Source organism: Mastomys coucha, unplaced genomic scaffold, assembly GCF_008632895.1.
Source record: "Mastomys coucha isolate ucsf_1 unplaced genomic scaffold, UCSF_Mcou_1 pScaffold21, whole genome shotgun sequence".
Classification (NCBI taxonomy): domain Eukaryota; kingdom Metazoa; phylum Chordata; class Mammalia; order Rodentia; family Muridae; genus Mastomys; species Mastomys coucha.
In genome coordinates, this window is record NW_022196904.1 from 71686243 (window position 1) to 71703133 (window position 16891).

A 16891-nucleotide genomic window follows, 5' to 3' on the forward strand; every position below is an offset into this window, starting at 1 on the left:
GGGCTGGGCTTAGAGAGAGAGGAGGGGCTGGGCTTAGAGAGAGAGGAGGGGCTGGACTTACAGAGAGATGGGGGGACTGGACTTAGAGTCTAATCTTAAGTGGAGAAGTGGAGTTCAAGCAGACTGTGGGGCAAGCAAGGAAGAAGTCACATAAGTGGGGTCTGTCATACAGAGGACAGGAACAGGGAACCTGGGGCAGGAAACTACCACCAGGAAGCAACTGAGGAAGAAGCTGACAAACACAGAGGTGGAGGTGAGGCATAGCAGAAGGAAGAATGAGGCAGAGAGAGGAGATTGGGGACATGCTGCAGACCAGGGAAAAACTGCCTTCTAGGCACAAGGGAAGAAAGACAGGGAGAAACCAGAGTCCAGGGGGGAGAGGGTCTACTTTGTAAAGCACCAGGCACAAACTTTGATGTCGGCTGCTAACTTTTCCATGCATCTTCTCCTGAGTTCCATCTGCATCTTCCACATAGAACAGTGTCCTGATGAAAGATCTAGTGCCTGCTGGACACTGGAACCACACTTTCTTAGGATACCAAAACACTGTGACCTTGCCTTGGAAGGAGACCAGGTAGGAAGAGAACATTGCCAAGCCCAGGAATCTGGAGGCTGAAGGACTTAGCAATGTCTCATGAAAAACTCTGAGATACAGCAACCAAAAGATAGGCTGCCTGCTCCCAAGGTGGACTAGCAAGATGCCCCCTCCCAATCCCATGGTCTCCTTGTGCCTCAGAAATGGAAGGAAAGAATATGACGTTCATTGGAAACCTACTAGGTGGTGGGAACATTCTAGAAAGTCAATCTCTTAAAAGAAGGGCTCTACATTTTTTTTTCAGAAGAGGAAACAACAATGGTGGATAGAAGATGGGAACCTGTGTTCTTTACTTTTTAAAAAGTAGTCCATCTGTGTGTGTGTGTGTGTGTGTGTGTGTGAGAGAGAGAGAGAGAGAGAGAGAGAGAGAGAGAGAGAGAGAGAGAGAGAGAGAAAATGCAACTGTGCATTTAATGGAGGTCAGCTTTTGTGCGTTGGTTCTTGCCTTCCATCATGTTGGTCCAGGGAACCAAACTCAGACTTTGAAGCTCGGCAGCAAGCATCTTTACCTGCTGAGCCATCTAACCAGCTTCTGATTGTGTTTTTGAAAGCGACTTTACATTCCTAGAATACCCTAAGTTTACTAAGGTTTCAGCTGCTTCTATCCTTTGAAGCACCACGAACAGGCAGAACTTTTGGCACAGTGAGCACTGCTAAATATTTGTAGAACAGATGACCCCTCAGGTCTCTGCTAATGTAGGTTTTCTGTGATCCTATAAATAACCAAGAGCCAAGGGCAGGAGAGTCATCCAGCACACCCAGGAGGAGCACCTGCTTCAGGCAAGCCTTGCCCATAGGCACAGGCAGCTTTTCACACGGATGACAGTGATTAACTTGGTCCACAAAGAGTGCCAAAAGCACAATGAAATCAAGGCTGCAATGGCTCAATTAACAAATGCTCTGGAATACAAGCTTCTTTATCCTGGAGGTGGCCATTCTGTGCAAAGCTCACTACAAATCATGAGGCTGTGACAGCCATGGCAAGGCTCTGAGAAGCTGGAAGTTAGGTGGTCCTGCCCATCATCTGTGAACCTGGCTCACCCTTGGCACAGGCCCTGTCCCTCCTCACTCTCCTTCTGTGCACATGGTTCACATGCTGCATGCCTGGAGAGGGGGCAGCCAGGCCTGACCTCATCACAGCTCACTCCCCCATCATAACTTCCTGTCCATCATGTCTATGGTGCTACCTACTCTGCCTTGGCTCTGAGACAAGCAAGCAAGCAAGCCAGGCACACCTCTTCCTAAGTCCATATGCAAAGAACCCAGTATCTGGGAAGTCCATACACAAACATAAGATCCACATCACCTCCTAGGGCTTGGATAACATGGAGGCGCCATATCGCAGGCTTCTCACCAGGCCATGTCTTTAGGGCACAACTGGAAGGACATGTGCCATACTGCCACTCAACAAAGGGAATGTGCTTGTGTTTCAAGAAAAAGAAAGAACAGGGTGAATTGGGTTTTCTCTCAGGTCGGTGAAGCCCTCTGTCCTTTTTCCTGCAGGAGATCACAGGGAAGAGGTACTCGAAGTGCCTGGGAGTGTTGGGATGGCAGCAGCTGAGTGCTGGCTCCAGCACTGCTCCTCAGGCAGAGCCTGTGCTCTTCTAGCAGCTGAGTTTATACAGCTACTGCGTCTGGTGTAGCCTTAGCTCAAAGCGACCTTTGAATCTCTTCCATCCCAGCAACGTGTGACTGAAGTCCATCTACTCCATCCCAGAGGGATACGTTTGCTTTTCCAGTCGTCGATGCCCTGTGCTTTGGGGAGCACGTTTGGCCTATGTGTGCCAAGCAGAAGAGAAGCGGGACCAATGCCTGCCTCTGGTAATCAAGGAACGCCCATAAACTGAGTGAGCATTCCCAGTTCAGATCAAAATTTACAATCAAAGGCCTTAAACAAAAAAGAGTCATTCTCGTGTGGTGGAGAATACAGTGGTGGAGAAGAGACAAGGCAGCCATACTTCCTGGTGCATGGGTGCGTCTGGAGCTTTGCATGTATGGCTTGAGGGATGAAGGGCCTAAGTGAACATGACCCATGGCAGCTATTCAGAAACAAGGAGAAATAAGCCATGCTGATTGCATGGAGATGTTGAGGAGAGACTACAGACCAGAGCCTGAACCCAGAAGTGGAGGCCTCATGTCAGCACAGGTGCCTAGCAATCAGTTCAGCATACTACATTTATTATAGGCAAAGGAAGGAAGGCAAGAAATCTAGAGTATTAAGACAGGGCAGGGTTTGAGGCAGCAAGACTTCAGTATTGGGCAAAGACGGGTAAATTGGGTGGTGATACCTAGCATGGACTGAGGTCCTGTCTCCATTCCCTGCCTAACTGCGGAAGCTGGAAGCCAAGGCTCTCTCTTGATGATTCCTGTCCATTGTACTTGCTGCTGTCAAGGGAGAGTCCAGCAGAACTGTGGTGGTTCTAGAACATCTAGTACTATTGGGACAATAGACCTGTCCCTGTCTCCAGGAACTGGGGATAGTAATTCAATGACTAAGTCTAACCCACATCCCCTAGCCTTTTGCTCCCTTTGCCAAACGGCTCTACTGCAGCTCTACAGGCTGCAGTGGTGAAGCTGGAACTCTAGGTGGACTTTAAGAACATCTAAGGTGACCAGAGACATGGTGGGAGGCAGCCTGAGAAGCTCTGGCTTAGTCTCTGAATTCCAGTGGTGCTCCACAGTCTGCCTTTCCAATTCCCACTTCTTAAGTGCCTCTCTAACTCAGTGACGACCCCACACTAGGCTGGAGTTACCTCTACTACATGTAACTCACCTTCCTGCACCCATCCGACTCCTCAGAGCCATTTTAGCTGGCTTCCACCACACTGCCAAGAACTGCAGAGGCATACCAACACACTGGCTGACAGTTTGACAAATTACTAAGAGCCCAGCTAATAACCAGCACACTTGCTATAAAGGACGATGTTTTAGATATAGTTAAGCCCAATAAATCTGTGGATAACTCAACTGCCAGAAGTGCAAACCATCTAAGGATGGCAGATACGCTGCCAGAATCTATAGATGAAAGAAAGCAGACGGGCTCAATTCTCCATCGCTGTCAGAACATCCTGGAGAGAGCCCAAGCAACTGCAGCTAGAAGCACAGAGACATGGTGATTACAACTGCAGTCCCACTGAGCCTCCCAGAAGTAAAAATAAGATAAAATACAACTTTAAAATAAAGGCACCCTTCAGGGGGTCCCTTCATTACAAATGAGGCACCTACTACATGTCAGGTGCCGTCGCATGTCCTTGCTACAGGCCACCCCATAACCACATCCCCAATGCTCTATCTCAGCTGATTAGATGGGAGAACTAATTCTTTAGTCTGTTAACATGTTCATCAGAACAACTGCTGTTCTCTGAAATGATAAGGGACACACACTCCCTGGATGAAAAATATCAGGAAAAGCTTCTCTAGTTGCCAGAGTGAAACTTGTGCCAACCCAACGAGTCAGGGCCGGTGTCATAGGAACTGGGCACCTGTCCCAGCTTATCATGCCTCCCCAAGAGTATAAAACCCCACTACCTATGCCTAGGTGTGGAAGTTGAAAGAGAAAGAAAGGACCATGAGACCAATCACCTTCATCTCTAGACTCTCATGGTACTGAAAACCAGAAGGAGACACTTGGAGGAAAGCCAGGGTGCTGCATCCGATAAGGAGGCATTGGCAGGGTCTCCTGCCTTACCAGGGGGATCTTCTAATGGAGACTCCCTCATTCTCTCTTTACTGGTTAAGAGAAGACAGTAGATAAGCTCCATTCTATAGCTCAGCTCCCGGCTCTTTTGCTTTGTACTGTCTAGGAAAGATGGCCTTGATGCAGAATCCACGAGGGACCACAGATAGTAGGCAAGGAGCCACCACCGCAGGGATGCAGCTGGAGTCCGAGTATGTCTGGTACTACAAGAAGAGCTGCAGTTTTGAAACAAACAGAAGGCACGCTCTGTTTTGGTTTTTATACCAAATACTAGAAAACAGAAATAGAATCATGGTTTAGATGGTGATCAGGGGACTTTACCTTCAAACACACTAGATGTCAGGTGACATGCCAGCACAGGAAAATATCCAGTGGATATCCAGTGGTCACAGAGTGGAGGCAGGAAGACAGTGATGCAGAAGGCTTATTTATTTTTAAGGACATAATAGTACTTTGGTTGTCATCCCTTTATTCACTTCCCACAAATAATGCAGCCAAAATACAGAGAGGGATAATAACAGAGAGGGAGGAAATATCAGGAATAAGTAGGATTGTTAGAAATGCTAAATCAAATAAGATAGGCCATGCTTGTAATTCTGGTACTCAGGAGACTGAGGCAGGAGGATTGCCTCCAGTTCCCATCTAGCCTGGGCTACATCATAACCTCCTGCTCCACAAAACGAAAAGAAATACTCCTGACTTATTTAATAAAAGTTAATTCCCATGTCTAATAATACCAGAACCAGACTAGAGGTAATTCTCATTGATTGCAAGGGCGCAATAAACTAGCATTCACATACAGGCTGTGAGGAAGAACCCTTTGGAAAGCACTCTGGAAGTGCGCACCGAGGGCCGTGAAGTGTTAACAACATGGCCTATAGTGTTACCTGTAGGAATCCACCCCAAGGAAACATTCAAAAGGAAGCAGTAAGTATAAAAGGAACGACCGGGGATATTCACTACATGGGGAATGCTTAGTATCTATAATAGCAAGAAACTGAAGCCATCATAACAAATTAAGATCATTATAGGCTCTTATAGTAACCACTGCATGGGCATTAAAATGTTAATTATGAAGATAGTGAGGTAACGGGGAGATCTGTTGTTGTTGGTTTTTTTTTTTTCTCATTTGCCATGATTTTAGGTGGAAAAGAAAAAGCAAGATATGCGATTATGCAGACAGTTCTGCAACCCACGCTCCGTTTGTTATGCAGGTCTGCGATAAGACAGCAGGGTTTGGGATGCGGCTTCCGGAACCCTTCATCTTTCAAATGCACCCAACTGCTTTGGAATCAAAATAAAGTGAGGATGTCAAAACTGTCTCGCAGGCCAGTACCTTGGCTCCATCCACGCTGATGATCCGATAGCTGTTCCTGGTGACATCATAGAAGTAGGAAACCGTGACGGCCTGCTTGCTTGCTGGCACCCAGTTCTTCTTGGTGCTGGGGTCAATCTGGAAGACGTGCGCTCGAGTGGTGAAGATGGGCTGTTCTCTGCAATAGGACAGATGTGTGTATGAATTGATGGAATTTGACCTAATGTATAATTTATGATTTCTAGGCCACCCACCATCTCATACAATTTCAAGTAGCTTATTGACAAAGATACATATGCATGAGAACAATTAAAATGAGGAGGAAGAGAAGGAGGAGGAGAAGAAGGAGGAGGAAGAGGAGGAGGAAGAAGAGGAAGAGGAGGAGGAAGAGGAGGAGGAGGAGGAGGAGGAGGAGGAGGAGGAGGAGGAGGAGGACAGCATCACTGTGAGCGGTCTCTGCAGCCCACACTCCATTTAGCTACACTACCTGGAGGCTGCTGGGCAACTGGCCTAATGAGCAATTTGCTTAAAATGAAATTCTTCGTTGAGAGTTTTTACATTGCTGTCAAGAGTTCTATTTTTTTTCCCTGACACCCTGTTAGCATTTGTGGGGGTGAGGGACTCTTTGGAACTAATTCATTTTAGAAAATTAAAAAAAATTTATTTTGGGAGAATCTGCATCAATTTTAGGATTCTGTAACCCATTCGAAGCTTAATATTTAAGTATTTCTCAGATTTGAGGAACTGTTTTGAATGACAGAATTATTTTATAGCCTTGGAAGCATTGCCAGTTTGCTTTTGAAACCTGCAAGGCCTCTCCAGTTTAGAGAGGCTGTCAGGTTTTGTGTAGACCCTCCTTGTAGTCTAATCTTTGCTGAGCCTCTCCTGCTCTGACTGAACTGTCTCTTTCATCCTGCCTGCCTGTGAATGCTTCCTCTGACTGCTAAAAAAAATTAACCAAATTAACACATTATCTATGTTTCTTTCTGTTTAGTAAAGAATTAATTAGGTCCTGACAATAGGGATTAATAACTAAGACAGGTTTTTAAACTATAATAGAATCCACTTCACAGTCATGCTTTGAGATATCTGCTTAACAAAGTAACAAAAAAGAAAAAAAGAAAAGAAAAAAAGAAAAAAGAAAAAAAAAAAGAAACACAGACTCACCATGAAATCTGTTTTTTAAAAAAAGCTTTGTCGGCAAACTCTCAAAAATTCTTCTAAGTTCAAAATAAGACAAAAATTAGGGAGGGGAGCCACCAGCATGCAAAAATAATGTCACAAAAACACTATAGATTAGTAAGCATTGATTAAAGATACAAAATTAAACCTAAAGGTTTGATGTTGGTTCAGTCAAATTAATTTTCAAAGTCCTGTTGATGTCAAAAGAGATGATAAAGAATAGGACACCTGAGTGGACACAGAAGTTCAAAGGGCAGGGAAGTCTCAAGTGGCTATCCTGTCAGTGGAGAGGGGCTGGGCAGGAGTCTCTGAGCTCTCTCCATTCCCCTCCCCCCACCCCTCCCACCCCCGCACCTGCAGAAGACTCATTACTGGAAACACAGCTCTCAGGGGGAAACTTTGATCTAGGAAAGCAATTTACTCATTGAGCCTCACACAAGGGATGTCAGATAATATCATGGACATTGGCGCGGTGTTAGAGGAACTCAGAAACCTCTGGAAGAGTATGCGAAGAGTATAATGCCAATATAACTGCTTCTAGAGCTGGTATTCCAGAAGACAGCGCCAGGCCGGCTTTCCTGCGCCCCTCTAGGCCCAGGAAGCAGGAAAAGTACCAGCAGGAGTGTGAGTTACTTGGCCATTTCCATCAGTAAGTCTCAAGTTCACTCACTAGCTTCACCCCAAACCCACACCCTTCCAGTGGCTACGTGACAACTGTAGAAAGAAAACGAAGATTCTTGCCATAACGTTTCACATCTGTTGTCAAGAGGCCAAGCTGTGCAGAGCATATATCCATGAATACAATGTGGTGAAGCCTGACATCTGGATGGCCCAGCTGTGCCACTCACCAGCCAGCACTGTAGCTTTCTAATCATCTAAATACAACACTATAAAGAAAAACATTCTCATGCAACAGCCTGCACATGTGAGAGAGGAGTTAGGTGAGCTGCTGTGCCACAGAGAATGTGGGGGATTAAATTATACTGAATCTCTGCTGTACTCTCCCCCAGCATTAACCCATGGTCAGAGAGGAGCTCCTTTCAGGGATGGAGCCCCAGCTTTTGGACGTCCGTGCTTCCTCAGTGTGGACGGGGATCTGGGATTGAGTATACACATGCAGTGTGTGGACATATGTTTGCTAAACCTTCATGATAGTGATTAGACATGATTACTAAAATTACCTGCTCCCAAGCCTGTCCTAGCCCCTGGCACCCGACTCTCTAGTGAAAGGGCCTGGGGCCAGGGAAGCCGGGTCCTTAGACATTACCAAAGGATTCAGAAAACAACATGGTCCCCAAAGCCAGTGTCTCTCATCTAGAATGACACAGCTGACAGTTAGTGACTCAATCTACTCCTGAAAGGTCTCCTACAGCTCTGGGAGTCAACAGTGGGGCCGAGTACTGATTCTACGGCCACAAAGGGTGAGGATAGGGGCCTGAGGGGAGGCAGAGGTACTCTGGTCAGAGAGCAGAGGCAGTGTTTCTCATCGGGGAGGAGGGAGAGAAGGTAGTGAGCCTGCTATGTTCCAGCAATGACTTTCTGTATATACTGTGTCCTTAAAGCCTGCAGGAGTGAGGACTTGAGGCAATCAAAGTGAAGAGAGATGCTGGGAGGAAGACTGGAAAGGCAAGGTAAGATGGCAGAGCTTTGTGACTTAGAATATAGCCAAAGTGGCCTGCTGTCTGCTTGGCATGACTTGGGTCAGGTGAGCACTCAGACAAGAGGCCTCCATCTCCAAATTTGCCTTCTCAGCTTTGGAATCTGAAAACCTTGAGTTCCCACCTCACCTGGAGGTGGGAAGGTACAGCAGGTTCATCTGGGCATAGCACAGTTACCAGAGCTATGCTTTCTACAAGGAGAGACCTAGGAGGGGCACCGCTGGGACTCTCACCACACCCATCCTGAAAGTGATCACTATACCAAAAAGCTATGGCTCTACTGAGACCACAGAGCTACCTTCCTTGGTCCTGAGGTCCAAGCAAACAAAGGTGGTGATGAGGAATGGGGGGTAGAGGGTGGGGATGGAAGGGACTGGACAGGACCTGGAGCTGTACAGCCATTCTGATAAGCAGCTCTGTGCCCAGCAAGCCACCCACAGGACTGGGATTTCCACATGAATAACCCAATCTGAGGGTACTGGGGAGTTTCAAGCTATTCTACTGATATTAAAAAAAAAAAAAAAAATCTAATGTTATTTCAAGAAGAAGGGAAAAAAAAAAGACCAGGATGAAAAGAACAGCCAGGCGCTGACATTTACCAACTGCTTAGCATTCTGCATATGAGATTTCTCATTCAAGATCACAATAATCCTGTAGAGAAAGTGCTGTACAGGTGGGAGAGAGAGGCTCAGAATGGCCAGGAGGCCTGTCTGGGTCACACAGTGAGTGGCATACCTGAAAACTTTAACCCTCTCTTAGCCATGCCCCACCAGGAGAGTTAGTTAACACAGCAGCTGTGGGCATTATACGGGTCCCCATGGGGCTCCCTTCTAATGTAATCTCCTCCCTTTGAAGATGAGACTTACTTTGGCCTTGTTTGATTGTTTGTTTGATTGAGAGATATTGATTGGGGTCCAGGGTTGTTTTTCAGGCAGTTAGTCCCCAGGGACCCTCATCTGTGATTCTCCTACTTCAGCCTCCTCCATGGGCTTATCACTACTTGGTCTGACTCTCTTAACCAACAGAATACAGCAAAGGTCACAGGTTGTCACGTGTGTGATTACACACGACTGTGATTTGTTTTCAGCGGATTCTTCCTTGCTGGCTCTTGGGAATATTAAGAGTCCTACATTATAAGGCACTCCCATGTCCCCAGGGGCCAGCATTCTACCAACAACCAGGTGAATTTCAAACCAGCCCCTTGGCCATCAAGCCTTCCTGTGGGACTTCAGCCCCTACCCGACACAGTACCTGACACAGGACTTCATCCAGCTAAGGGACATTCGGACTCCTGCCTTACAGAACTGTGGCTTGAGCAGCTAATGACAGTGAGATAGATAACTAATACACTGTCCTTCACGGGACATCTACAATGTCCTCATCAGATCCTCCGAACAGCTGTGAGAGGACAGTGTTCTCCACACAGAGCTCAGGGTTGCAAGACAATGCTGAGCAGCAAGAAGAACACAATTGGAGTGCTTTAAATTCAGAGAAACAGGCCCCAACTTTGAGAGCTAATTTAGCCTCACCTGAGAAGGTTAAAGTGTTAGAAGTAGGGCATCACTGTCAGGTCCTGTATGTGTGCAAATCACAATAAGGAGAGTCTACAGAATGAGGACTTCCCCACCCAGGAGGCCACAGGCCCCTCCCAGCAGGGACCATCGGAAGAATGTGGATCAGAGACCAGAAACCACCTTCAGATTCAGTTTCATCCCCCTCTCCTCCGTGCTCGGTGCCCAGGGAGTATGTTTGAAATACACTCCCATTCCTTCTCCGCAGCTTTAAATAGAAAGCAGATGTTTCCGGATGGCGAAATGCTTCTTCAGGCAGACAATATAACCTACTGTTCCCTTGCATAGTCTTTTAAAAGCTGAATAAACACCAATTGCTGCTCATTGAGCGCATTTTGGAACCTGACAGTAATTGTCCCCAAGAATAATTAGACACTCTGTGCAACATATGTACATTTGGAACATGCAAACCCTCAGCAGAGCTACCGCTTCTGCTTTGAACGATTTCTGGCTGCGTGTGAAGTGTTGCTGCAAAGAACTAGCATGCCTACTTTTTTTTTTTTTTTTCAGAAAAGAAAGAAAAATGAGGTTTTTAACTTGTCATAATCTTTCACTTGCTCAGTGCCCGGCTGTTTTCTGACATAAATCTATAAAGCCTCATGACTCTTATTTTCCTGCCTCTATTTGATTTAAATTGCAAAAAGTGATTCGGAAATTATTTGTGCAGCTATTTAAACATTTCAAAGTCTCATAATACTCCCTGTTTCATCTTGACTCTTGAGCCCCTTCAAATAAGCATCCATGCTGTACCTAAAGGAGAGATTCCCCAGGCTAGATGGTAAGGTCTTACCTGGCCAGCGACATAGGTTTCTCTGTTCTGCCCCTCACAGGACTAGCTCCAAGCTTTGGGAACACTCATAGGTCTAGACTACCTACCCTGCTTTGCCCCATTACCAAACTGACTTCTACTGGTTCGTGTGTGTGTGTGTGTGTGTGTGTGTGTATGTGTGTGTGTGTGTACATGCACATGCTTTAAAACTCAAAAAACAACCCTGGGGGCCATTCTTCTGGTAGCTCCCACCTTTTGTTTGACACAAGAGTCACCACGTAGGCCAGGCTTGGTAGCCAGACAGTAGGGCTCTGCCTGTTTCTGCTTGTCTCTCACCTCACCATTACTGGGGTTACAGGAGCACACCACCAAGCCTGGCGTTTACATTGGTTCGGGATGTAAAGACAGGTCCTCAAGCTTGTGTGGCAAGAATGCCATCTTCCCAGTCCCTCCACTCTTTCCTTCAGGATTTCTGTTGTTTGGGAGTACTGTGGGTCACCCAGGGCCTCACACATGCTAGGCAAGCATTCCACAGCTAACCTAGTCCCGGGTCTTCTTCCAGCATTTGTGTATCTAGACTTATGTCCATGCCAACACCGGGGCCATTTTTGGGACCTAAAATTCTTCTCTCCAATGGCCGGAAGTCCTACCATGGCATCTCATTGCAGTCTCATGTGTAATCCACTTTTATTTTGTTTGCTTTGTTTTCATAATTCCTAAGGCCCTGTAAATGCCAGTCAGTCCTACATTACCAGGGTATACTCCTCACTCTCCCTGAGGATACCAAGCAAGGACCAGAGCGTTGCTCACCTGGCCTCTGGCCAGCACTCCAGATGGCTAACAGGCCTCTTGCCGGTAAGGCCAAATATCCAAAGCCCAGACAGAGAGCTACAAGAGGCAGAGGGATGCAGACAGAGACTCTCGCATATTCTCTCAAGCAGAAAATCTAATTCACAAGCACATTTGGGTTCTACTCTCATACAAAATCCAAATAATATGGTTACCACTATTTGCAAAAATGACTGCACACATGGATAGTAAAATTCAGTAATGTGATAAGGTATAAAATCACTAATTAAAAAAAATAAACCAATGAGTGCAAGTAACCAGACAGAAGTTATAATGAATTTTTAAAAAATTTCCATTCATAATATCAATCAGATGAATACAGTGTCTAGGAATCTATTTAAGAAGTATATAAAAGTGAAAACTATATTAAAAAATAAAACTTCCACCAAAAATAAAAATAATAAAAAATGTAAAATCTTCAAAGGTACATTGAAGGAATCATTAATAAATATGACATACCCCATCCTTACATAAGAAAATCAATATGAAGATGTCGATTGCCTCTAAAGTAATATGTAAGTAATATAATGAAAATATCAGCAGGATTATTTTTAGAACTAGACAAGGTCATTTTAATAGAAAACTCATTATGTGAACAAGTCCAAAAACCAAAAAGTCTAAAAATGAAGAGCAATGGGAGATTTCTATCTGTACCAGATATTGAAATGTATTATTATAAAGTTAACAGCAAACAACAGGAAAGTACTAGCAAATGTGCAGACACATGCATGGGCAAGAACAAAGTCTATCAACAGAAGCCTAAAACACAGTGGGCATGTCACAAGCAGTTTTCAAAGTTGTCATTTTCAGGGACAAAGGATTATTCCTGTTCCAAGAATGTACAAGTACTCGGCAGACTTGACCCCACCAGGCCTGAACCGGAAGCCCACCTCCCTGCCCCATCTGAGCCCCTTCAAGTGGACCACAGCTGCCTCGCTGTGTTAAAGTGTTCCTACCACACACCACCAGACAGCTAATTATTGCACCTAATGAATCAGAGACCTCAGAGTAGAAGCATTTGTCATAAATCCTCCTCATCCACCGACAGGGGATTTCCCTTTAGGTCACATTTACACCAGAGAGTAGAAGAGACAAGTGCCCCCAATGAGCGATGACAGACTTGATTAATGATGCTTTGTATTCCTTGGAGTGTCCGGCAGTTTGTAAGGAGCATTCAGCACATGTCCTCCTATTGTGGTGTGGGTCTAATTAAGCTCCTTGGGGCCAGGGGTTGCCCCAAGGGAGGACATCTGATCCATGCCCACGTTCTGGGAATGAATGGCCAGTAGTAGAGAACTGAGCCAGAGCGAGTATTTCCATGGGTGACTGTGAAGCTTCTCTGAGGATACAAAGTAATAAAGAGCTTACAGGGGAGGTGAGAAGATGAGGGAAGGCTGAGGCTTCATCACTGACAGAGACTGGACAGAACTCATTACAATGCAGTTTCAGGCTCAAATGGCACCTCTCCATACTTGCTTCCTCCAAACACACCTCCCTCACTCCTAGCCAGAGGTCTGGGTCTAATACACTAGGACCCCTGGGCAGCTACGGAAGGGGCATCCGAAGATGAAAGCAACAGCAGGACACGATAGCTGTGGATCCTGAACACCGTGCTAAGGAAGCCAGCATCTGTCAACTGTGCTCCATGGAAATTTTGATCAAAGCAATTTTCTCTTCCAAATGCATTTCTAAAAAATACATATGTAGGATGAATGTTAAATGGATTTAGATATTTGTTCCCATAATTATGTAATTGCAATTTTAAGAAGTGGCATTCTCAATCTAATACTGCTGGGAAATCATATGGATGCTGTATGATACATACATCTGTCATATAAGCTGCTCATAGGTGTATAACCTACACTTAAAGACTACTTTAGGCATGCATGGGATATTCTATCCACTATGTACTGCCTACAGAAAGCACCTTAGGATTTCAGTACAGACTCATCATATTCTGTAGAAAGCATATTGAACATCTAAATCATTATATTACAAAAGCCATTCCAGAGCTGAAGATATGGCTAAATTGATAGAGTGCTTGCCGAGCACCCATGAAGTCCTGGGTTCAATCCCCAGTGCTGAGTAAGACGGGTATGACTGGCATATGCCTGTAATCATAGTACTTAGGAAGTGGAGGCAGGAGGAGCAGAAATTCTAGGTCACCCTTAGGCTACATGGTAAATGTAAGGCCAAGGTGGGCTACATAAGACTCTATCTTCAAAAGAAGTCAAGGAGAGTAGAACAAGTTTTGAATAAAAAAAATCAGAATTTTACAGTTCACATACTGTGAACCCCACCGCACAGAATTGGAAAATACCCAAGTAATGATTTCTGGGAAAGCAGGTGGTGAGTTTGCCAGACTCATGACGATTAATGATCTCTGGGACAGTCTAATTCAAGCAAGTGAAAAATCTCACTGAAGGAACAGTTTGTGTTCTTCTTCTTGTTACAACACATCTGTGCACACAGATTTTCATATTAGGCTACAGTGAAACACAATATAGCCCACTTTATGCTATCCAAGGCTGTGACCGGGCAACACAATTTCTAATCTTAACTAAAGAGGGATTTTTTTTTTAATACTAAGGAAATAATGTTCTCAGTTTTAAATGTTGAGGGAATCTATATTCACCTAAAATAAATAATAAATTAGATGTTTGAATAAGTAGTTCTTAATAAACTAGAATTTTCTTTGATGTTTTATACTGATACTGTTAAGAAGTTTCTAAAAATAAGTTGACCAATCGGGAGCAATGAATTCATTTGTGAAGTCATGTCTTGCTGTCTCTTGCCCACTTTATCTCGGAGTATATCAAATCTTATGATCTGTTGCTATCCCATTATTATACCACAGTGGGTCAGGAGTGATGACACGTGCCAGCTCTGGCTAAGCAGAGACAGGAAGATTACCTTAAGTTTGAGACCAACCTTGTCCATATGGAAACTTTCAAGCTAGCTAGAACTATATAGCAAGAGTCTGCCTCAAAAATATGTGTAATAAGTATGCACACACCTTTGATCAGGCAGATCTTTGAGTTCAAGGCCAGCCTGGTCTACAGAGTGAATTCCAGGATAGCCAGAGTTACACAGAGAAACAAAGAAAAAAGATTTTAATAAATAAAATTAAGGAGTGGGAGGCATCTCTAGGATGTGCCAGAAACTTGGGATATTGGAGTCTCTAGGGAATCTATGAGGGTGACTCTTAGCAGTGGGGGACATGGAGGCTGAAGTGGCCACCTCCTGTAGCCAGGCAGGACTCTCAGTAGAGGAATAAAGAGACTAACCTACACACAAAACCTTAAATTTTTCCTGCCTAAAGGAAGTGCAGGGACAAAGATGGAGCAGAGACTGAGGGAATGGCCAGCCAATGACTGGCCCAACTTGAGATGCATCCTATGGGCAAGAACCAATCCCTGACACTATTAATGATACTCTGCTATGCTCCAGACAGGAGCTTAGCATAACTGTCCTCCGAGAGGCTTCATTCAGCAGCAGATGGAAACAGATGCAGAGACCCACAGCCAGACATCAGACAGAGCTCAGGGAGTCTGATGGAATTGCCGGGGGGAAGGATTGAGAGACCTGGAGTGGATTGGGACTCCACAAGAAGACCAACAGAGTCAACTAACCTGGACCCTTGGGGGCTCCCAGAGACTGAACCATTCAACCAAAGAGCATACACAGGCTAGACCTAGCACACTCCCCTTTCCCCCCATGTAACAGATGTGCAGCTTGGTCTTCATGGCTGGGTGGGTCTCCCAACAAAAGGAGTGGGCACCTATCCCTGACTTTGTTGCCTACCTATGGATACTATTCCCCTAACTGGGATGCCTTATGTGCCCTCAATGGGAGAGGATGTGCCTAGTCCTGCAGTGACTTGATGTGCCAGGATGGGTTAGTATCCAGGGGAGGCCTCCACCTTCTCAGAGGAGAAAGGGAGGGGCTGTTTGGGGGGAGGACTGGGAGGAGAGGGGGACTATGATCGAGATGTAAAGTGAATAAGTAAATAAATTAATGGAAAAATTAAATTAAAAATTAAAATTGGTATTTTCTGGTAGCTGGGAAATGCTGAGTTTAGAGCCCAGAAGTAGCATAGAAGGAAGGGCAGCAGAGGGGTGTCTGGCACCTGTACGGAGAAAGAATGAATGGAAGAAGGAAGGAACTAAGAGCTACTCCTGGGGCACTGTATAACCTTCCTTACACCAATGAGAAAAGTTGTGACTACAGACAGGGACCTCTGTTTGTTTACACGCTTACTTCCAGGAGCCCCACCAAGTTCTGGCAATGAAGATCAAAGAAAAACTCAGGTGAGTTTCTAGCAGGTGGAGAGAAAGGAGCCTTTAAAACACTGGCAGAGTTCTCTGCTCTCACCAGGCTTGTCTCAGAGGCAGCGGATGCACTCAGAGCGTGATCAGAGCCTACGTGGCCCAGGAGATTGGCAACGCCCAACTCCAGCCCCTCAGCTGTCCAGTCCCGCCTGAGCAGTGGGGCTGTTAGACCCGCAAACGACTAAGAATGCACTGTGAGACTGTTAGGACCCTCTCGCCAACCATCAGCACTGGACCACTGCACTGCTGAAGGCTGACTCACTGCGGCTCCTTTTATCCTGTATGTCAGGTCTGCCTTTCAACAACAACACAAAATTACACAGAAAGACTATTTGGAATGATCAGATCTGGATTTTTTTTTTTTTCAAAACCGTGGTTAACAAGATAAAAGGTTTAATGGGGAAAGTTGACAACAGGTAAATAGAGATAGCTAATTAAGCAGAGAGATGGAAATTCTAAGCAAGAATAAAGCAGGAATACTGAAGACAAAAACCACGAGTTGGGCAAGCAGTGGCTCAGTGAGTAAAGACTGTGTTGGTCTAATGACCTAAGCTAGATTCCCAGGATCTAAAGGCAGGAGCAGAGAACCAACTCCACAAAATTTCTTTTGACCTCTGTCTGTATGTGGATATGCATATGCATATCTGTATGCAAGTGGGTATGCACAGACAGGCACCACACACAGATGGTGGTGGTGGTGGTGGTGGTGGTGGTGGTGGTGGTGATGTTGGTGATGATGGTGATGATGATGGTAGTGGTGATGGTGATGGTGGTAGTGGTGGTGATGATGGTGATGATGGTGGTGATAATGGTGATGGTGGTGGTGGTGGTGGTGGTGGTGGTGATGGTGGTGATGATGGTGATGGTGATGATAGTGGTGGTGGTGGTGATGATGGTGGTGATGATGATGGTGGTGATGATGAT

General features: G+C 45.4%; 1 protein-coding gene across 2 annotated transcripts in view; it reads right to left on the bottom strand.

The window, feature by feature from the left end:
* Homer2 (homer scaffold protein 2) overlaps window positions 1–16891 on the bottom strand; it is a 97151-nt gene that overhangs the window by 32781 nt on the left and 47479 nt on the right. For both annotated transcript variants that reach the window (XM_031387187.1, XM_031387186.1), the window contains exon 2: window positions 5629–5785. In XM_031387187.1, the coding sequence (XP_031243047.1) occupies window positions 5629–5785 (157 nt within the window). The remainder of the gene's footprint in view (window positions 1–5628; window positions 5786–16891) is intronic.